Here is a 24,233-nt window from a genome sequence, read left to right on the forward strand (position 1 = left end):
CATCATCACTGCAGTTCTCACCATTGATGCGGAGAGTGAGAGCGGTCAAACCCACATCTGCTACATAGCTGAATTCTTCACTCAGTGAACAAAGAGACTGCACCAACTCCACCAAAAAAGGGGGCGCATTGGAGATTGAATAAGCACTCAAAAGTCTCAAGCGACCTCAGAACACCATGCTTCGCTGCAGATAAACTAGATGAAATACCTATGGCAATCTAGGCCACCCAGTAAACTCTTGAGCCCAAAATCGATGGAGTCACTATTGGCATGGGACTACTGTGTGAAGACTAACATGAGTTAACTGAGACACAAACAGTCACAGAGAAACCTATTGGAGAACTGTGTCCTGCTTCAGAGAGCCTTCAAAGCCAAATAACAGAACTTAAAGAGAGGGTCCAATGTTTAGAGTATAGGAATGCGGACACCCGAGGGATGCAACCACAGGAACAATGTTAGAATTGTGTGGCTTGGCTTACAAACTGGGGTCTCGTTGATATTTGGATACAGACATATAGCATAGACAAAGTTTTCATTCTATACACCAGTTGCTGATGTTTGTGATCTTCTGGACAGGTTCAAGTGTCCAGCAGAAGACTTTGCCTTTGACAACCCTGAGACAGCCCCAGAGGAAGAACCATGCAATGAGAATGAACAATACAATTATTGGTTGTTTGTCCCCGTCTATTATAAGCTCAGCACCTGTGGAAAATGTTGAAATCTTGGTTCATGCTCTGTAGAGTGTTTGCAATTTAATTACAGATCAACTGAAAAAAAGTGTGGTTGTTGGTTTTGCCTTAAAAACCTCTTTTGCTTTTGGAATATTGCCTAAAAACTCGATTTAGCTCTATCTGAGTTTTTTTTCAACAAGAGGTTGTATCACTCACAATCCTGTATGTCTTCCTAAGTTGGATGAAATACAAGTCTCAACTTGAAGAGTTACTATTCACAAACTGATGATGTTGCTGCAAATGGTAAGACACTGTATAAGTACAATAAATGTGCACTATGCTCGAATATAAATGTTGAAATCCAATTAACAGATAAAAAAAAAAAAAAAAGATACCCTCCCTTTATCAGGGACAAATTGGAGAAGAATTCTCCACTGTCCTGATTAGGTGCATAAATATTAACTAGGGAAATGTCTCTGCTGTCCAGCCTACTCTTTATTAGTCTCCCCTTCGCATCTTTCAGAGTGTTCGTGGCCTGGAAAGGGACTCATGGCCTGACCTACACAAGCACTCCCCAAGAATACACCAATTAGTGTTTGTAGTAGAGTTGGCCCTTCCAACGCTTTGCTCTCAGCTTGCGGGTGGTGGTTTTCTTGTGAGCATGCTAAGTGTTCTTAATGTATGATTGCACTTTATTACATTCACTCAAGTTATTGAGTGCGCTTACATTCCAAGTAAGGAATTTGCAGGTTTCAGTATTTAGTTGAGGCATGCCTGACCGTTGTTGATTTGCTACAGTGTGTCCCACACTGGGAAAAATGTTATTCAACCTGTGCACACCCCTCCTCCCATATCGCAGGAAAGAGAGACCATGTCCCACCACCCATAACTAATACTAAAACAAATAACACAAAAATCAGCCAACACATGTATGTCTGCCAACAGTAAAACAGGGGTTGCCTGCCCTTCCAATAGATCCTTCACCCAGCCCAGCCCAGCCCAAAAGTCCCAATCCACCTGTGTACCAGGATGCTCACAATCAATGAGTCTTGCTTTAAGTGACTGCCCCCATATTCAAGACTCTCATGTTAGCACAGCCCCTACAATATGCTGACTATAAATCAATTTGTTTACAGTGTGGGGCCGTGGGGAGGCAGGTGTTACAGATGGGGGCAGAAACCCTGATATGAACATCTGGGTATTATCCAACTCAGATCCGAGTCTTCCCTTTATGTCTCCATGCTTTATTACTTTCTTCCTTTCCAACCAATTTCCACTGCTGCAGTCATGCTTTCTCAATTACTCTATATTTGGAGCCTCATTGGCTTGAAAATGAAGCCTTTCTTCCTGCTTGTTCTGTGCATTATGTCTTCCTGTGGGTAGCTGCCAGTCGCCTGGCTCATTGGCATATGTTCCAGTCCACTCCCAGGCTTCCTGAAGGTTTGTAAAAATATGTTCCTTACTTTTAGCTTTGCAGGAAACAACAGTCATAGTTTAAGTTCATGTCCCAGAGTCTGCACTTCACCTCAGTGAAGATTCCTGTTTTGCTGCACGACTGCTGTGTAATCTGGAAGGATCATCAGCGTGGAGTTGTCCATCATGACCTCCCCCTTCTTCCTAGCACTTCAGATGAGTAAACCCGGTTTCCTGAAGTTCAGCACCAGGGCCACAATTGGTCACCAGTTATTTACCCATTTCATGCTCAGTGTACTTTGCAGCCTGCAGAGCCTGGGACCGCAGTCTCAAATTTCCTGTCCACTCCTGCCACCCAGCTCCACAAGCCACACTGAATGCCCAAAAGGATGTTCCCTCAACAGACTCGGTGTCTTCCAGACTGACAAACACCGGAATGCGTCACTGGGCTCTCCCTCAGCTCTGAAGTCATTGCTCTTCTTCAGAGGGACCCCCTCTGGCTCCTAGCTCAGGTCTCCACCTCCAGATCTATTGCCCTATGCTCGGGGATGGAACTGCGGTGCACTTGCGCTGAGTCAAGAAATAGGGGTGGCAGGATTTCGGAGGATGGGACCACCAAGCCAGAGCTCTGTAGCACTGAAGCCTGTGCTATTTCAAGCTAGGCCACACCTCATGCTCTTTGTATAAGATAGGGACGTTTTCTCATATTCCAGGACAGGTTATATAAATATAGCTTCCTTCAGAGTCAGGCCCAAAAGAAACACCAACGTCCTATTCCTGGTCAAGCATCCATCTACATATACATTGGGAGGCATTGGTGGTAATCAGGGTACCAGCATCACAAATCACAACCCAAGCCCAACAAACATTGTATGTTGGTGATTCCCCTTTATGTGCTATAGTCAGGACAGAAACACTAGTCTTTTGTCCACAATGAGGGCATGCTTAGTGTTCCCTCCCCCTAGGTCATGGACCTAGTATAGTCAAGTAAAGAGTAACTTTTCAGGCTCTGTTTGCATGCTTTCACAAAGCAGAGGAATAGTAGTTACCAAGTGGTAAATAAAGTGGGATTTCCATAAAGATACTACAGGCTTCCCAAACAGTCTCAATACAATTTCCAGACGGTCCTTAGCAGTGTACAAGGGTAAGAGACACTGACTCCCATATGTTAGATCTAGTTCCAGGGCCACAGGACAGACGGGCTTACTGGGCCCCATTGTGGTGGTAGATGTTGTTTGCCACTGGTGTCATGGGGTTTGCCCTACTATGGCTTTCCATATGGGCCCAAGACACCCCTTTCCACACTTGACTCTCAGGGTAGACACAGCAAGCAGACCAAGACTTCTCAGAAAGACAGTATGGGAGCCAAGAGCTCAGAACTCAGCAATAAAACAATAGACACAATAACCTGAATATTCAACCTAATGCTTATACTTTAGTATATTGGTATATGTTTGCTTATACCCTTCCATTGGCCGGTATTCTTGAATATATCCTATGCCACAGTGCACATCAGTAATTGAGGTCAAAGTGACCAGCTTCCAATCAGCCCTGCTCTACAACGTCTTGCCACTTTTCCAAACAAATCACAGAGTGGAACTGATCAAAACACTGGTCAGGGCATGACTGCACAATGGTTTCCCAAATAGCTTAATGACAAACAAGTGCTTAACCAGAAGACCATGCAGTACACCTACTACACTGACCAGAGCAACCTTTTACATAACCCAATCATACCTTCACACAAGCGAAAGCAGCATATCATTTTATGTTGATCAATGTAGAATTTGCCATGCAGTTTACGTACCAGACAAGGCCCCCAGATGTTTAATCAATGTGCTCTTAACCATTAAAATCTGACTTACCCAGCTCTTTACACACATCTTGGATGTACAGGTTAAAGCAGTCAGTACATCAATCTAAAATAAAAAGACTCAAAGTACTCAAAGCCATCTAAAAATAGCCCTACACTCTTCAGAAACCTTAAATGACATTTCCATGGAAATATTTACCTGCCACTTGCTCCCATTCTCCTCACAAATCACCACTTTGAAACTGATCTATAGACCACTATTAACACCTTTGTTAAAGAAATGTTTGATCTCATCAAGAATACACCTATCGACTCAAGCAATATTATCTACCTCAGGCACCCAAAACTCCAATAAACAAAAAAGTCCTACCTAGCCAAACCCTAAAAAACACTCAACATTAGACCAATAGAGATTTCTGACCAACACTCTAGACATTTTAACTTCCATGGCTTCCTTCAAATGCCTCCCATCAACACACTTGGACTTGACAGACCACTTTACTATCATATTCACCAAGCACCAAATATTACCTTCTAAAACCTACCAAACTCAAACAAGAAAATCAGTCATTTAAAGATTTTCCATCTGACACACTCGCACAAGACCTGTTGTTGTCTGACCACCTCTTAACCCATTCAAAGGAGTCCTAATTTTGCTCACTAAAACTTAAAAATAATGTCAAAATCTATGCAACACTGAAAGAACTGATTACAAAAACGAAACCACTAGGTGCAATCAAAAACTCCCAGTAGCAAATGAGCTGACCACAAACAAAGGAAAGTAAAGGTGCAAAACTGAATTCCTTTGCAATGTAACAGAAATGAGAGGCCCATAAAAAGAGTGTAATGTTAACAGGGCAGCCAATAAATAACCCCTGCTGAATGTCAATTTTAGTTTTAGCAGCTAAGCAATCTTCAATTTCATCAAGCTAAGTGTCAACCCTCTGCCAGTCCCAGCAACCCAACACTCACAAGTCCAATGCAATGCTAACAACACATTCTTCACAGTAACAAATCAACAAGGTCTGCCAACATATCAACAGTACCATATACATGCTGACCATGTCATTGTTTAACCTTGCAAAGTATCAAACATGTCAAACGTGAAGACACAATATATTGAACACCTTACATCCATGCCCTCAGAGCTACCGTCTATGTAATTAGCATTTTACTTTGAAAATCCTGAAATCTCTCACAAATAAAGTGATATATATATATATATATTTAAAAAAACGTCCTTGTTCAGGGAGTCATTCCAGACCATTATAAATGATATACCCTCAGCCCCTGCTAAAGATAGTCAAAATAATTCCTAAAGACATGCAAGTTAGTGATCATCACCCATTGACCCTATTAAAAAATACCCCAATCTAAGTAAAAGGTTATATCAACCCAGACACCTCTAGCATGGCTAAAAGTCAGATTTCAGACCACAGTGCAGTTACTAGGCAACATTTCAAAGCAAGAGAGGCTGTTGTCTTCTCATCCTAGAACTATCAGCAGTCCTGCATCCTCAGCCATGAACAAACATACCCTCGCTGTAGGCATGCCCTCCTTTCAGGCTCCAAATGCCCTATTTTGCCTTATTTGGCAGAACGGTAGTAGCCAATCTATTGATAGGGATCTACTAAAGGTTGGGTAGCTCAGCACCCACCTTACCTCTGGTTCAAAGATTGCCACAAAATGTTTGACTATTTCTGGGGTGCCTGTGGGGTGTTTCAGGCTCCAAATCAGGCAAACCAGCAGCATACCCTCCTTCACGGCATCCCCAAAGAGGCAGAGCTTCCAGTTTGTTTGATCCGTCATCCCACCAGCTGGCAGCATGTTGAAGCTATGATGCCACGTTCCAAGTCCAGTAAACACAGTAAGCTCGACTACCTCTTCAGCTTCAGCACTTCCAATCGGATTCTGCTCCTCCATCCCTCCCTCCATCCCCAACTAAAGAAACCAAGAGGCTAGTCAGCTCACAGAAAGTTGCTCCTGGAGTGCACTGAAGCACCTGGGCAGCAGGACCATTTTTGCAAGTGTCACCCTACATATTATTGAAAGAGAGAACGTGTTCTAAAAAGTTGAGGCCTGCAGACCCCACACGATCCTTCCAATATTGAGGTGATAGTGTAGAGCTGCAATATCAGCCACACAGATGCCCAAATACCTAAATGTTCTTCGTTGCCATGGAAGCCTGATGTCTGGCAATGCAGCCGGATAGCCACCTCCCAAATTTGCAAAGGTATAGAACAGTCTTTTGCCTATTTACCCGGAGACCCACACCAACGCAAAAGCTTTCAGCTCCTGAAAGAGGGCAGAGACAGACTCTTCAGGGTGGCTGAGATATGCTGGGGTATCCTCCGAATATATTGAGACCATGTACACTGTGTTCCCTACTCTCATACCCTTGGGCCGCATTGTGAAACAGAGGTTTATGGCCAGAGGCTTCATTGTTAAAGCAAACAGTGGCCACAGGGTGCAGTTCTGTCTTGCACCTCTCTCTATAGAGATATACAGTGGCGAGGACCTGCTGCATGAGCAGACCCGTGCAGTCGCATCCCTTTCAAAAAGTTAGGACCAAACCCCATTGCAGCCCAACCTCAAACATATATTACCAGCTAAGGGAGACAAAGTTTTTCTCAATGTCGAGGGCCAGCAGGACACACCTCAATGGTGCATGTTTCATGCATGCCAGGACATGAGACAGACATCAAATTTTCATCATGGTGTTGCAAGATGGAATAAACCCACATTGATCCTTATGGGACCCCATCTTAGGGAGGAATTTGTAAGCTAACACTTTGGAGAGGACCTTCAAATCCATATTCAGCATTGATAGGTGTCTACCACTGTTGGTGACAGGTTTGGTAGCAGTTGCAAAGATAGTAATTTTACCCCACCTTCTAGATTACTTTACCAATCTCAGTCTACTCTGCCAGATCCTCGGGGTCTTTTTTGGGGTTTGGGACCATACCCATTATGGCCTCTCTCATAGTGACTGGTAGGGTCGGAGCTCGGTAGATGCCCAGGTAAACGTCTAGAAGCCTATCCACTAATGGTTCAGCATAAATTTGATAAAATTCGACTGAACAACCGTCCCCTCCCTGTGTCGTCCCTTGGCTAGGTCACATATGGCAGCTACCATTTCCTCCTGTGTAGTTTTGGCTTCCAGCCCTGTATTAGCCTCCTGCCTGGTTTTCAGCACGGGAAGCTGCTCCAGAAAGATACCTATTTCATTCTGGGCCATTTCCTCCAATTGCCTATAGATCCGGGTCAGACAATCTGCTAGGACACCAAAAACATTGCTCTGTGTCACTGCTTTCACCCCATCTGGATTGTTTAGGGAGGGATTTAAAGGGGATGGGGTCTCTCTCTTTAGAAGCCGAGCTAGGAGCCATCCTGATTTGTCCCCTTCAGCATGCAGCTTCTGTCAGTACTCTCAACTCGATGTTTGTCAAGAGTGTTCCAGTGTGTTGCTATGTCGTGGTCTTGGACTAGCATCTTCAGTGAGTCCTACTCAGTCACCCTTGTGTTTGTGGATCCCCATTTGTGCTCGAAATAGTCCCCCAGGGTGTTTTTAATATCCAAGCTAAAGGCTGGTCCCTTTGCCCATATGCATCACTAAAAATGATGAGCTGTCCAAGGTGAATCTGTTTAGGTATGTTTTGTTTTGTATCCTGATGTTGAAGTCTCTTGTCACTAGTATGTGGTCCAGCCTACTATGTTAGTTGTGTGTCACTGAATCGCAGGAGTATTGTATACGTGTGGGGTGCAGGGGATGCCAGATATCGACGCATCATAAACGCCCCATCACCTCTGACAGCACTGTGGTCTGTGATCATACCTGACTTCATATGTAGCCTGGGAGGGCATCTATCCATCCTCACAATCCAGTATTGCAGTTTAAGTCAACCTCCCCCCCCCACAAATAAGAGGCAGCTCTATGTAGGGGAGCAGTAGGTCCAGTTAAAAGCGGTATGGCTGTGTTGGGTGCATATGAATTTATAAGGCAGACCTTCTGTCCATCTAGCAGCCCAAAGAGGAGCACAATCTGCCCTCTACATCAGCGTGTACATGTCTATCTTGAAATGGGGCCATCCATATCGTAACTCCTCTTGCGTAAGAGGAATGCGTTGAGGACAAAATCTGCCTGCTACGTTTCTTTTTAATTTTGTTCACTTACTCACAATTTAAGTGTGTCTCCTGCAGCATAGTAGTGCAAATGCCATGTCTCCAGAGGTAAGTATGTACCCTGTATCTTTTAGTATAGGCACTGAGGCCTCTGACATTCCAAGTAGCTATATCTCGAACACCACAGTGTGCGCACTACTCATAGTCCTGGAGTAAACTCTGTGTGGCCACACCACTGACCCTCCCAGTTTGTCAATCTGTTAGGGGGTTCAGACCATCTCTGGAGTAATGTCCAAGCACTATTTAGCCACCCTGAATACACTGACCCCAATGTGCGTGAGACGTCCATCAACCCTTACCACCCCAGCCGCCACCCATCCCTCTGGGTAAACACCCTCAAACCTTCCCATAGGTTCCCCAAATCGTGGGGTTGTGCTATAACTAAATGTCCCCTGTAACTGTAAATGCACTCCTAACATGTAATCCACTAAACTGGGGAAGGTCTAACAATCTCCACGTTCCACCAGGCAGAATGCTAGCTGTGTTCACAGAGGCTAAGACACCCGGCATCCCTACATACTGTTCCCAGTCCTTGTGGCCACTTCAGCGATATGCTGCACTTAGCCAATCATCTTTAGGTCACATCTGCAGACAACCCCTGCTAGTTTAAATCTTATGAAGTATGATCTTCCCCTTAGTCCCAGTTGGATATACCTAGAACATCGCTTCCCTCTCATTTTGGGATCAATGTGAATGGAGGCATGTGTCAGATTTAGAGAATGCCTTCAATACCTTGCACTAGGAAAATATGCACAAAATGCTATATTTGTTGGGGGGGGGGGCTCACACTGGTGGAAATGGATTTGAATCTTATACTCCACTCCCTTGGCCTAGGTAAAAACAGTGAAGTGTATTTGCGCTCCTTAGGCAGAGGCATTCAACAGGGCTGTCACTCTAGTCATTGTTATTGGCCATGGCTATGGATCCATTAGCAGTCCGCTTACATCTCCTTAGAACACACTAGGGGATATAGGTGACACACGATGTGTTGTTTTACATGGATGGCTTGCTCTTATACATTCAAGATGCACATGCTGACTCGTCCTCTATAACTTCGGTATTAGCTGAAGGTGCAACTCTTTCGTGCCTTAAAGTGAACTAGGCCAAATCCTGTATTCTCCTCCTACAACAGTGCTGCAAGCTTCCTCTCCAGTCACATCTAGACCACAGACTGAACTGCGAAAGGGTGACGTTCAGTACCTAGGGATCAAAATGTATTGTGCCTCTGTGGATTTACATGATGGAAATTTAGGCAGGATAATGCGAGGGCTTCAAGCTCAGATTGCTTTTTGGTCTTCATTACCACTGTCAGTTATAGGTTGGGTAGCATTGGTAAAGATGGTGGTTTACCTCACCTTCTATACTACTTTATTGAGCTCCTTCTGCTCGTTCCTATTTTAAGGCAACTGGACTCATGTCTGGTTACGCTGATCTGGGGGACGGGACGATGTCGGGTAGCCCTCGCTACTCTGAATCATTCAGTGACTGCAGGAGAGCTGGTCCTCCTGGATTTCCAATGCTATTATTTAGATTCACAGCTGCAATGGGAAGCTTGCTGGCTTTCCAGATGCCCTGATCCACACGCTACGGGGCTGGGATCTTCATACTACTTTGGCCTGCCTGCCCACCCAAAACTAACAATCGAACGGGTACGTAGGCACCCGATGTGCCTGACATTTTCCTGTAAGGCCTTCCTACTAAACTGGCATTGTTACGAATGGGGCAGCTATGCCTATGGCAAACCGAAGGACTATCAATGACTGGCAATCTATTTGTTAACAGCGAGATGACGGAATTCCTGACCCTTGTGGCGGATTATAACCTTCACCCCGGCAATTCCTCACATACAAATGCTTCAGGCAATCATTTCACATACTCATGATATATAGCACAACCCACACACAGAGTATACCAGGCACACTCTATAGTTGTCACGTGGAGTAATTTGATAAAATCATTTCACAGGGCATTCCTACAAAAGGAAAATAGCTCCAGGGCTCCTATGAGGACTGCCTTGGAGACAGACATGGCTAAGCTATTCCATGATGCTGACAGGAATAAAGCGCTAGAATATCCCCGTAAAGTAACACAAGGGTCCCAATTTAAATACATTTAATTAAATGTCTTCAACAGAGTTTATCTCACACCAGCCCGGATCAACGTTTTTTTCAGAGGGACCCAAGCAAAGTGCCATCGCTGCTCACTCCCCAGTCCAGACATCCTTCATATGCTCTGGGCCTCCTCACAGCTTCGGGCCTACTGGTCACAAAATACTAAGCATATTGTCAACTACAACAAACCTCACATTAAGAAAGGGGGGTGCTGCTATGACTCTCCTCCTGCGTTAAACTTAGGAGACCTGCGGTCAGGTTCCTTGAATTGGCCCTGTTTCTTGATAAGCGGAATATCACGATGCACTGGAAAGAACCCACCACTCCTACCATAGTGAACTGGGATAGAACTGCCCTCCCTTAGGGCTGAGCTGAAAGCACCCTACTCCATGGAGAGTAGAGATCTGGCCTGAGAAAATATTTAATTGTACTGACCTGGGACTTGTTTCTATAGTATCTCAAAGATGTTACTTATGATGAAATTCACCCACCTTGACCTGCCCCTGCCATACATATACACACAAACTCTCCTTTCTTTGTGGTGGTTCCTAGCCCATAGCTCCTCTATTCGTTCTGCGTTGCAGTTTACTTTAAGAAAGGTCCATTCCCCTCTTGCACTTTGACAGAAGGTGTACAGCATGTTTTCTTTTTCACTGTCCTTGTGCAGAATGTGTGCACATGGGCGAGTTTGTTAGGGAATAGTTTAAAAATAAAAAAAACAAGGAAATTGCATATGGATACACTTTAATACACGATTCCCTGCCCGCTGATTATGCTATTCTACTTCTGTAACTTAGCCTTTATTACTTGTATAATAAACTATATGGTATGGTGTCCTGACTTTCTGTGTACTTCAATAAACAAATTTTAAAAAAGTCAACTGAAACGTGTGCAGCTCAGAGACTATTCCTAATATCTTACCCATCGTGGGCCCGACTGGGCCTCTGCCCAATCTCATATCACAAAGTTTTTGGGAGACTAGTGTTTCCGTGTGGCAGAGATCACTCCTCTCAGTTCACAGGCATGACCAGTGTTTCAGCACGGTCAATGATGGAGACTTCATTCTTTGTGCGATCTAGAGAATTTTTTAGTGTCAGGGTACTATCTTGCGTAAATGCAAAAAGAACAGACGATGGACAGAATGCTGAACAATGTCAAACATTCAACCCCAGTCATCTTGCGCCACCTTGTTCCACTTCTATCAGCATAGTGGATTGCTCCACTACCATGAACCAACTTCTTCACTCCTGTGATCCTCTAGGTTTGTTGCTGCTTTTAGAACTGTTCTACTGCTGGTACAATTATTGAGGGACGCCATTCATACAGGTTATTCTCAAGCCAGTCCCACACAACCTCTGGGGTTAGGAAGAAGTGAATACATCCCTCAATGATTACACATAGCTTGGCGAAGAACCAGCAACATGTAGCAAATGTTCAACTGTCTCAGTTTCTGTTTTACTGCCAGATATGGCTTGGATACTTTGGTGTAGTCAGTGAAGATGTGGATGCTCTGTCCTTCAAACCTCACTTTTTGTGGTACATTTTAGGCTACTGTCTCTGTCACTGTAATTAAGAATACATGCTATGATTGCTTGGGGCAGGCTTCCCGGAGCCTGCCTGGGATCAGGGCATGGTGGGCTCTTTTAATCACCAACAATAGCAATAGTTTGTCAGACCGAGCAGATTCATAAGCCATCCCTTCATAAACAGTTTTGGTTGTGCCACAGGGGTTCCTCCCTTCTTTCTTATTTTGTGCCATGCCAAGAAGTTTGTGGTTTGGAGGGGGACCCCCCCAGCATCTGCCACTCAATTCTCCGTAGGTTATATGGTCCTCTTCCACGGCGTCCTTCAGATATTGCTTCCAAAGCAGGAGACCAGGTCAATGACCCCCCAAATCAAGTGCATGGGGGCTGGGCTCCAGGCCCCCCCACATCTATGACAGCCATTGCTGCAATGTTAGAGACTAGGGGCCATATGCTCACATTAGTGGGTGTCACACAACCGGTACCTGTAGGTCAGTGTGGATGCAGCTCACAAGACCCGGCCCTCTATATCTCTCCAGACATGTCTTCTATGGAGATGTCTGCTCCCCACCTCTGTGGGCGTTGATGTGGGAGAGTGTGGGGGTAAGTAACTGGTCCTGACTACCACCATGTATTATGCTGTGATGTGGCTTCCCCAGTTATCAGAACCCAGGACCTCTGGCGCAGGATCCACTAAGCTGTGTACGCACCTACGCCAACCTTGGATCCAAGCTTGCATTCTTCTGTGTAGTCCCACTACCATTTTCAGATCAGGCACTCAGCAGGACTCGGTGCACCCAACTCAGCCAAAGCCTCTCAACTCATCCCCTGCAGGCAACTGTTCCCTTTCCAACCTGTTTTCGCAAAGCCAGGATGTCCTCAGGCCTTTCACATCTGGCTGTCTCTCAGTTCAATGTGCCCTTGCCAGACCACCGTCTTGTGATTTCCTGCCCAGCCGCAGGCTGCAGCAAAGATTAATTTGCATCAGTGGATTAGCAAGAGCTCCCTCTATCACCAGGATGGCTTTATGACTGTTACTTCATTATGGGGCATGCAGGCTGACCTTTATATCCGAGGGGGAGCATAGGATACTGCAGGATTAGGAAGGGTACCTAGCTGAGCACTTGCTCAAGACGTCTACTCAGCCATCTTGTTCAGCCAAGTAGGAGAAATATTCAACATTACTCATCTAATGCATATACTACTAAACGGTCTGCAAGGTTTCATCACAATTTTAAAAAAACGATCTGTGACTTACAGCGAGTCGACTGTACTGCAATTTCAAATATGTTCAAGAATTTAAGATAATTACACCCTCACGAATCAGAATGTTGCCTCAAAATACTATTTAAAATGTCAGGAACTTAATATTTACAAAGCGTTTATGATATACAGCACATAATAAAAGAATTGATTTACCTTTAAATAAATGACAGCATCCGTTCCGACACCCTCCATTGAATATAGTTTAAGATCTCCTTGGAAGTACCTAGCATACAGACGAGAGATGGGCAATCCATAGCCAAAACCAGCCTGTAAGCAAAGGAACAAAAAAGTCAACACATTAAAGACATTTTAGTGGCACAAGTATTTTAACTGAAATTGTAAAAATTAACCTTAAGGGCCAGAATGGGAAAAAAACGCAGCTGTATCAGAAATGTTCAAACAGTATTTGCATTTTTAGGGTCGAGCGCAAATCACCCTGTCCCTGGTCTAAACTCTCTATGGGCTTTTAACCATGCCTATCAATTTGGGTGGTTTGTGGGCTTGCCTTTTACAATTCGCTTCATTTCATTAGTGAAAGGCATGCATACGTCATGCCTTTTCAGGTGTTTAGCCCTCCTCAAGCCCACCGGCCAACTACTGAAAACATACAAGTTCATCCATGTTTTCCGTACGTTTTCTTTCTGGACTAATTTTTCTCTTTATTTTGCAGGCAGCACGATCTCGCTGGGCAGTAGTCATACGCTTTGGATGACATCGACCCACTTACATGGCTAATTGCACTTTTGCCAATACGTTTCACTGCGAGCAAACTTCAGTTTCCTTTTGTGCGTCTCTGTAATGCTTCATGATGGCCATGGGCTTGCTTATGTGAAACTGTTTTACTTTTCAGTTTATTTGGCAAGAAAAGTCCGGTTAGGAGTTTAAAACAGGAATTGCTCTGACTCGGCCAAACGCAAGACCCCTGTTGCATTGCAAATGCTTGTTTCCTCTTGCCTTTATCTTTTTCCTTCTCCCTGTTCACCCCTATTCTGTCGCGTTGGCTCTCATTATCCTAAATGAGACTACTGGATTTCTAGGCAGCAGGATCGATAACGGTGTGGGGGACTGAGTCTGACCCACGTGTAAGGAACTCTGTCACCCTAAATCAGTTTTTTGCTCCGGCTAACTAGCAGTGCCTCATTTCTCCCACAGGGAAGAGATGATTGGGCAGCCGAGCGCATGACATCTTTGGAACTTCTCAGGGAAGTCATGGTCACTCAGATCCAAACCAACTCTCTCATTTACAGTATGATCTCATATACAAATGACAAAGGCAGTGTGATATGAATATAAAACAAGACCGTAGAACTGGCTATTTGAAAAATAACAGTACGAAGCCTAATAAAAAGCATTTAAAGCAAAGTGCACAGAGGCTCTAAGCTGCAAGCAAACAAATAAAATATAACCAGGGCAAAGTGCACAAAGCCTAAAGCCTGAAGCTAATGTGCAAAGGATACGTAAAACTAACCACACCACACTACACCCTCCCCTTGTCGGTAGCAAGTGGTTCCAATAATAGAAAATATGCCCCAGATAAAAACAATACATAAAAATATATATTTCGACAAGGTCAGAAGACAACAAAGTCATAAATTTGGGAAGCATGTGACGATAAAGCCAAATTCAATATAATGTCAATGTTTTAGGAGAGAGAAAAAAAAATCAAATTGTCAGACAGAAGCAATAGAAAGCAGGAGCTCCTCCACTTCGATATATGTCAATATTGGAAGATCCACGCCAAAAAGTACCAGGGAGCAGGTGTGTTCCAAAGCCCCAAAACCATTCAGGGCGGCACCCCGTGCAGGGCCTATGAATGAGACAATACCATCCTCCTCCAGGAAGGGAATCTCATAAACTGCCTCACGGACAAACGCAACCGTAGTGCACAAGTCTCGGAATGAGCCCTAATCGGGAACATCAACAGATCAGTATCGACCACTGGAGGGCGCTGCAGTGAGAGACAGAAAGCCAGTGCATGTTCAAACGAGCACCAAAGGCACCGAAACACTGGCTGCACACAATCCAAAACTGGTCGGAATGACAGCGACCAGTCACACTCCAAATGTCCCAGGAGAGTTGCTCCAAAAGACTGCATCATGCGTTCACGACACAGTTGCGCTGACGGGAGCAGCAATATAGGATCTCGTCGTGGCGGGACAGCCATTGCGGAAGAACAGCAGCAATAACAAGACTCCAGCCAATAAAGCCAAAGTAATCGGGAAACCCCCAAAAATGCTTCAGAAAATAGAGTGTATAGCCGAAGGTATTAAACCGAATATGGAAGAGAAGGTGTGAGCAAAACCAACACCAACGGCTTTGAAAAAATGTGCAATTCCAGCAGTGCTGGACGCATTAAATATACGTCCCACAAGCTCACGAAAGTGACTCGGAAAGTTAGTGTTCAAAAGGGACTGTATTTCCGCTGATGACCTTGCCACCTGAAGTGCGTAGGTCTCGCTAGCAGATGTAAGGGCCACATGCTTTTGAAACAATAAAGCTTTTAATCGACTCAACTTGTCGAAATTCACCTTGGAAGTAGCAATATGAGACCAGATGTCTGCCACCTCCCTAATTTGAGAGGGGGGAAACAACACATTCCCGCAGCACGTAACGGCCTTGGTGACAACGACTACGTAAACTATTCCAGCACGCATGCCACAGCAGCGTTCGCTGTTAAGAACAATGTAACTGCCGTTAGAAAGCACCTGGAAAGTGTTTTTAATAACCGGGACTGGAACTCCCTTCAGATAACAAGCTTAGTTAGCAATCGAAGCGTTACACGCCCCGTGCAAGGACAGCTGTTTACAAACCATGGAATGGCTGACAGAAGTTTCGCATTCACTACCGCTAAGAAAAACCTCCCTCAAACCATTAATACATCTGTATAGAAAGGGAAGCTCCCACACCTCATGTATGTAACTGTCTCCCAACCGTTCGTATCTACCCACCAGAATGTGCTTCAAACAAGAAGTAAATTGCAGAGTGGAGATAGGCAAATTAATAACCCCATGAATCAACCACTCAGCTGACGGAATCTCAGCAACCGTGAAAGGCAGTTTCTCCAATGTTTCAATATTTAACATGACATACGTCGCTTCCTTTTTCGCCATCAGCTGTTGTTGACGAGTTAAATTAAAGGAGACAAAAATCTCTTTGGCAAGAATGTGCTGCCACGGAACGCGACCTGCCTTCAAGGTCTGTAGAGTCCAACCCAGCTGCATGATGGACCGCGTCTGACTGCCCATGATATAAAGAAGACATATCCGACTTAATAATGTCTATAGCAGAGGAAACGATGCTGTCAATTGTGTAAACACGGTCAGAAAGGGTATGCATGCCATTATCCACAACTGACAAAGCCTGTATCAGGTTTTCCTGATCAATTTTCCTCAGCCGGGCCGCTGCCTCCTGTTGTGAAAGCTTCCAAATCTCATTATATACTTCGTATAAAAATCGTTCTTCCGAGGTACCTTAGGTCCTGACAAAAAAACTTGTAAGTCAGTATCATTAGACAGTAACGTGAGATGTGATTTAACTGCATCCAGCGTGGATGATTTCAACCATTGCTGACAAAGCTTTCCCACGCTGTATGTAGTTATGATATCAGCATGTTCTGGTGAAATGTAGCGAGGGTCTGCCCTACTAGTCCTGAACCCCCCTGAAGAGGTGACAAAACGTTGATGACACTTATAAGGCCATAATAACCACCCGCCCGGATGTACCAATGAAGTGTTAAGTGTACCATTCTGGACCCAGTGTGTAAACTCATTAAACGTAGCATTAACATATCCCTGCCAATTGTTCAATTTGGAAGGGACAGGTATACTAGGCAAATTTAACTCTCTAATCGTTGCCAAGCCCAAACAGCTAGTCTGTTGTACTGTGTCATTGAGGAAAATCATTTGCACAGGGATAATACATGCCCTAAATAATGTGTCCCTGCCCTGCATCTGCCAATTTTTTGTTCCCCAGACACTTTTTAAGTCAACAGTCTTAAACCAATATTCATACCCCTCAACCGAAAGTTTAGATACAAACAAAGTCGAATATAGTAATTTAGTATCGGTCAATAACATTTGCTTATTAGCATACGGAGTAACTTTAAAATAGTAAGACCTAGCATTTTGTTGATTATGCCCAGAAAAATATGCAAATGTATCATAATATGTTTTTGAACTCCCTTGTGGAGGAGTTGGGCAATGTTCCCATTGCACATAATCAAATATGGACTTAGGGCTACTTGCTTTATGAATAAAGTGGTGTCCATAATAGTTGTAGCAAAACATGTCACCATGATTATCTCTAAATAGGTAATCATCTTCATCGTCATAGACAGTATAATATTGCAATTCTGTCAGAATAGAATCTACTGTCTTCACATCCCAAGCATCAGAAACAATTCCGGGTTTAACAATATCATTCATAGATAACTTGAGAACATGCTGTATTTGAATCAATTCAGTGGGACCATATATATCAAACATTACTTTATCCCACACAATCCCATCTGGAATCGGTATCGCAGAAATGTTTACATTGGACAAGTCTCTTCGAACCATATGAGACGAAATATTTGGTTTTAACACTGTCTCCACGTGCTCAATGTCAGATCGTTCAGGAAGAAAATGACCATGTATTACCAGAAAAAAAGTAACTACAAATCCCAACCACAGAAAAAGAGTCATTACAGCCATAAAAAGCCACAAATAGTTCCAAGGAAAAACAAAGTATGTGCGTTTAAGCCAACACAGCAGCTTACGTGGACCTCGGATTGAAGATAGTGAGGACGAGGAGCCTGAGACGGCATCATCAGTGTCGTTGAAGCAGCCAGAGGCAGTTCTTGCAAAAGGTGCAACTGTGAACAAAGAAGCAGAAGGAGGCTCTCGCCGTGGCACACTGTAAACCACATGTTCAGAAACATCAGTAGAACGTATAGCAACTTGATCAAAAGATTCCTAATTAATCGTCGTCTGTGGAACAATCGCAAGATCATCTTCCACCCTCCCCAAGCTCGGAGAGGAAACAGCGTCGGTGCAAATCACCTGCAGCGGGACTTCTTACCCAGTAGTGAGAGGGATTGCGGAACTACTGGGTGTCCCTCTTGGTCTGCTGTGCAGAATCGGCCACATGTTGTAACTTGACATTATCAATGGAAACAAAGCGATTCCCTTTGGCCCCGTGCAGCGGCGGTAAAATTACAGTTCTCATACCGCTAACCCCTAATACAGGGACTGGTGCTCGAGAAGAAGGACCAAATTCTTTCTTTACTGCGACCTTTTCACGCACTAGATCCCCAATCCTGGGTATCCAACCAGTAGGTGTTACTGGCTCATCCTTAATTCCTGAGGAGGCAGCACTTGCAGAAGAGTTATCTTCACAGAATTGTTGTAAATCCTGCAAAACAGTGACACGGTAATTTATGTCAAAAGGCGTATCTGCCGCCTCCACACCAGGACCATCTAGATCAGGAACATACATTTGTGTTCCGAACAGGCACTCATATGAAGTATGACCCCCCAGTGACCTTCTAGGCAAGTTATTATGTGCTCTCTGTACTCCATACAGGTGGGCTAGCCAACTACGACCCGTACCTATAACTCTGGCGTTAAGGATTGCTTTAAATCACGATTTAAACGCTCCATGACAGAATTTCCCTCGGGATGAAATGGAGACGAGAATTGGAGTTGGACCCCCAACGAAGCCATGGTGTCCCTGAATGCCTTAGAGGCAAAAGCAGGGCCCTGGTCCGAATGAAAAGCTGCAAGTGCAAATATATCGACAAAGATGCGCAAATCTTTAATAACAATTCGAGCGTCAGCCGAGCGTTGTGGCCAGACCCACACAAATCTGGAACACGAATCTACAGCAACCAAAATATATTTGTATGCACTATCTGGTGTGAGCGGACCACAATGATCCAAGTACACACACTGGAAAGGTTTATTTGAAATCAGAAGGGGCGTCTGCTGCGGGCGTCTAGCCGACGAAGCTTTAATTTGTTGACAAACGTCACAACAAAGGACATACTGCTTTGTCTCTTAATAGAGACCAGGCCACCAGTAACGAGCCTGTAAAAGTGAAATCGTGGCAGCCACACCAGCATGTGCAGATGCCGCCCCCTCATGTGCTGCAGAAATTAATCGAGGTCTCTCAATTTTATTGGGCATTTCACGTACACCAATGCTTGGAATATTAACAACAGCATTTAGCGCACTACTCAAGCAGTAACTATATTTAGAAGGAAATCCCCTAGGAAAGGGCATGCCATGAGCCGTAGCCCTTATGGCATCCGAAATCTCTGCGTCTGGTTTGTAACTCGAACGAGTCACTGCGGCCACAGTGGTGAGAGCCACTGCCGACTTCGCGGCTTCATCAGCCAAAGTATTCCCAGCAGCGTGTATTCCAACGCGCTGGTGTCCAAGTGTATGTACAACATGGACTTTAGGAAGCGTTTCTTTCAGATCCGCAACCTTACCCCACAACAATTTGTGTTTAATGGTGTTCTTGATAAGATAAAGTTATCTCTAAGTATGCATAAGCCCTGTATTGTCCAGGGATATTCGCAACAGTGTATTCGTGAAAAGTGTTTGTACCCCCATCTACAGCTGGAAATACGACCCAATAATAAAAAAGTTCTGTTCTATAGGCTGCATGGGTGTCCACCACAAAAGTGACCGGACCCCCCTGGACCGTCAGTCCATGTGCTATCAGATGTCCTGTGAGCTGGTGTTGCATATTAGGCGCTATATTCACTACATTAGGATTCGCCATTTATAAAAACAGCACCAGGTCAGACAAGGCACACCAATATTGGGGTTTTCCTTTCAAAGTTCAAGCTTGAACAACCAACCACTAAGTAATAGGATGCCTATCCCGTGGTGGCTGAAATCCTCAGCCCCACGAACGTCTCCGCTTACGGAACCGAGGAGTCAATATATATATATGAGACCGAGAGAGTCAGCCGGACCTAAAAATTAGAGCCTGACCAATCGTTGGGCGCCATGTCGCGTTGGCTCTCATTATCCTAAATGAGACTACTGGATTTCTAGGCAGCAGGATCGATAACGGTGTGGGGGACTGAGTCTGACCCACGTGTAAGGAACTCTGTCACCCTAAATCCGGTTTTTGCTCCGGCTAACTAGCAGTGCCTCATTTCTCCCACAGGGAAGAGATGATTGGGCAGCCGAGCGCATGACATCTTTGGAACTTCTCAGGGAAGTCGTGGTCACTCAGATCCAAACCAACTCCTTCATTTACAGTATGATCTCGTATACAAATGACAAAGGCAGTATAAGTTTTATATAATGTTTTAATAAAACGACTGCATTTTAGATAATAAGGCGTGAGCCGCAATAACCAGAACCATACAACACAGTAGGATTGAAATAGTCACCAGGAGAGTAAAACATAAGAACAAAGCTATCATGGTGTCTAATAGTTTCTACTCTCCCTCTGCTTGTTCTATTTCGAGCACAGCATGTTAAGCTTCTAACTTGCCTTTCTGAATCACTGGGGAGACATCAGCCCTCATACCTGAGCAAAGGCCTGTGATCTTGGTTCAGCATCTGCAACGAGGCAGTCAGCGTCTAGTTGTGGTTCCCTGGTCGGAATCTCCCTCTTCCGTGTGTTGGGACAAGGAGGTGTTTTTATAACTAACATGTCAGCGTGATCACAAAATGTCCCTATGCAGGAATTCCAAAGACTAAACTCCTACCACGTCTATCGGCAATGTACCAGACTGTATCCTTGACTGAAGCACAGAGTGAACAAGAATGTGTTATGGAGAACTCCAGTGCTGAAGTAGGCTAAACAGTGTGATATGAATATAAAACAAGACCGTAGAACTGGCTATTTGAAAAATAACAGTACGAAGCCTAATAAAAAGCATTTAGAGCAAAGTGCACAGAGGCTCTAAGCTGCAAGCAAACGAATAAAATACAACCAGGGCAAAGTGCACAAAGGCCTAAAGCCTGAAGCTAATGCGCAAAGGATACGTAAAACTAACCACACTACAATTCTACCTGATGCAATAAACCCGGGAGACCTGAAAAGGTGATACAGGCATCCGTGTGGGACTTTAAATTGACTTCCAGGGAGAAACCCAATAGCATAAAGCGCTCATCTGGCCCAGATCATCATCAGTACAGCAGATCTTTTGATTCTAATCGGAAGTAAGTGTGCTCATATATGTCTTCCTTAATAGAAGTCATATACGTTCAAGATACTAGCTGGACTTCATTAATCATCCTGTCGACACTAAAACCGAAAATATAATATTCCAAGTAAGCCAGAAGATATATATGCTTTTCACTTTTTAAAGCTCCTGTGACCAGTGATTTCTATAGGATAAAACCCCCCTGTCATATAATATAAGGATACTGCAAATCATCAATGAGTTCCATGACCATACAGAGGAATGAGGCCAAAGGCTGAAGTCCTTTATATGGATATGAAACTCGACGGTGACATGCAATATCCCTAATTACTTGCCTGCTATGCCTTTCCCCAATGTGAAGCCCTTTGTTTGGGGTAGTTTGCACTCATAACTTTGTTCCCACAGAACGTGCTCACACCAAATTTGCCCCCTTTTTCCCAACATCCTGTGGTTTCGAAAGGTACTCAGGCTTTGTAGAGTTCACTGGGCTGAGCCGAAAAAATAGCCAATATAATGCTTAATTATGTTTTTGGGGAAAAATGGGAAAAAGTTCCCTGGAAGACATCGTATGTTTCTTAATCTACAAATGCCATTAATGAAAAGATTTTTTTTACCACAGTTTTTGCAATTTTTCAAGAGGTAGACATTTTTCCTAATTTTCGAGGTTTCAACCTACTTGCAGTTTATGGTGCTAATAGGTGTGAGAACCATGGGTGATCAGAGAAAGCTATACATTTTTGAACAGTAGACAAAATTCTAAATTCAGCCCTAGGTCATTTGTGTAGATCCCTCAAAGTTTTCCCAAAGAAACTAATTGGTAAAATAAAAAATAATGAACATGAGTAGGATATACTAGCTATTTGTCACAATGTTTTCATCTGTGTTTTTTGTCACAATGGCTGATTTATAAAAGTAATATACCGTTACAGCTGATAGACCATTCTCTCTGCATGAATATATAGGGTGTGTTGGCTGTCCCAAAACAAATGATACCCAGAGCCAACAACTGAGTTGCACCTCCAAATGATTTTTCATTGTGTACAGAATACGCTGCAACTCATATGGCAAAATGTAATGAAGGAAAAACAGGTATGAAGGAAACCTATGCAGTTCACAAATATACATAAGATACTGAGGTGTTGGAACAGTAGTTCTTTGTACATCTCTGAATTTGTGGTTTCTTCTATTATCATGTGAGTCAGGGGGCATGATGCCAAATGTCTTTCCTACTGCACACTGGCTTACATTTGACAGCCACAAATGCATAAAAATCGAACTGGGAAAAGCAAATGTTTTACTACTCTGTGTTTCCACAGATCTCCTGATGAAAACGGTACCCACTTGGTGTCCGGTGTAGGAGGCTGGCCTGGTTTGTAGTGGGTACCTTGGATACTTGAACCTTATACCAGGTACAGTTATCCCTTATTAGTGAAGAGGTAATGGCGCTGGCTGGACCCAGGAGGGACCTGGGGGCCTCAACTTTGTGTGAGAAAGAAGAGGGGACTCTCAGCACTTTAGAGAGCCCTCAGGACACCAGACAGCACCCACCAGAGTCCCAGAACACGGGGACAAGGGAGGTGCTAAACGCGGTTGGTGCAGCACTGCAAAGAAGGGTCCCTGGCCGCCGGAGGTCAACTCAGCGAGTTGAGCGTCGCAGGATAGAGTGCTGGGGATCTGGGCCAGGCTGTGCAAAAAGGAATTTTAACAGTAGTGCACAGAGGCCTCAGGAGGTGAAGACGACGCAGTGCACAGAGGTACTGTCGCTCCTAGGGAAGGCAAGGTCTTACTTCCTCCAACTTGCATCAGCAGGACCTCAGGACAGTCTGTGTTGATGGGGTCCACCCTCTGTGTTCCAAGGAGCATGCTCGTTGCTGTGAGAGGAGTCCAAGAGAACCGGTCGTCAACTTAGAAGGTGCCTACGTGAGCAGGGGAGTGACTCAGTCACCCCAAGGGAGATTTATTTGGTCCTTCTGGTGCAGGGTGAAGACAGGGAGTCCTCAGAGTGTTCACACGGTGGAAACTGTTGCAGTTGCTGGCTGGAGCTGGAGTTGCAGAAGAAAAGTATCCCCTGTGGATACTTTGTTGCTGTTACAGCCGTTCCTGGAGCAGGCTGCGGTTGATCCGAGGTCAAAGGATGAAGCAGTAGTTGCAGAGGATTCCTGCTGGAAACTTGCAGGCAGAATCTGAAAAGAACCCACAGGAGAGACCCTAAATAGCCCTGAGAGGGGGATTGGCTACCTTCTCAGGTAAGGACCTATCAGGAGGGGTCTCTGGCGTCACCTGCTGCCACTGGCCACTCAGAGCCCTCCAGAGTGCCCCCACACCTTGCAAAGCAAGATGGCTGAAGTCTGGGACACACTGGAGGAGCTCTGGGCACCACCCCTAGGGTGGTGATGGACAGTGGAGTGGTCACTCCCCTTTCCTTTGTACAGTTTCATGCCAGATCAGGGGACAAGGGGTCCCTGAACCAGTGTAGACTGGCTTATGCAAGGAGGGTACCATCTGTGCCCTTCAAATCATTTCCAGTGGCTGGGGGAGGCTATCCCTCCCCAGCCTGTAACACCTATTTCCAAAGGGAGGGAGTGTAACACCCTGCTCTCAGAGGAAATGCTTTGTTCTCTCTTTCTGCGACTGAGCTGCCCAGACCCCAGGAGGGCAGAACCCTGTCTGTGAGGTGGCAGCAGCTGTAGCGGCAGTGCAAGCATGAGAGAGCTTGTTTGGCAGTACTGGGGGTCCATAATGGAGCCCCCATAATGCATGGAACTGGCTCCCCAATACCAGAATTGGAATGGGGGGGACAATTCCATGATCTTAGACAACTTACATGGCCATATTCTGAGTTACCATTGTGAAGCTACATATAGGTATTGACTTATAGGTAGTGCACGTATGTAATGGTGTCCCCGCACTCTCAAAGTCTGGGGAAATGGCCCTGAACTATGTGGGGGCACCTTTGCTAGTACGAGGGTCCCCTCACACTTAGTAACTTTGCACCTAACCTTCAGCAAGTGAGGGTTAGACATATAGGTGACTTATAAGTTACTTAAGGTCAGTGAAAATGGCTGTGAAATAACGTGTGCATTATTTCACGCAGGCTGC

At 44.7% G+C, this 24,233-nt stretch overlaps 1 protein-coding gene across 2 annotated transcripts in view; it reads right to left on the reverse strand.

The window, feature by feature from the left end:
- Window positions 1-24,233, reverse strand: part of PDK3 (pyruvate dehydrogenase kinase 3) — a 1,119,352-nt gene that overhangs the window by 50,509 nt on the left and 1,044,610 nt on the right. For both annotated transcript variants that reach the window (XM_069204815.1, XM_069204814.1), the window contains one exon: window positions 13,133-13,246. In XM_069204815.1, coding sequence (XP_069060916.1) covers window positions 13,133-13,246 — 114 coding nt within the window. The remainder of the gene's footprint in view (window positions 1-13,132; window positions 13,247-24,233) is intronic.

Source organism: Pleurodeles waltl, chromosome 8 (assembly GCF_031143425.1).
Source record: "Pleurodeles waltl isolate 20211129_DDA chromosome 8, aPleWal1.hap1.20221129, whole genome shotgun sequence".
Taxonomy (NCBI): domain Eukaryota; kingdom Metazoa; phylum Chordata; class Amphibia; order Caudata; family Salamandridae; genus Pleurodeles; species Pleurodeles waltl.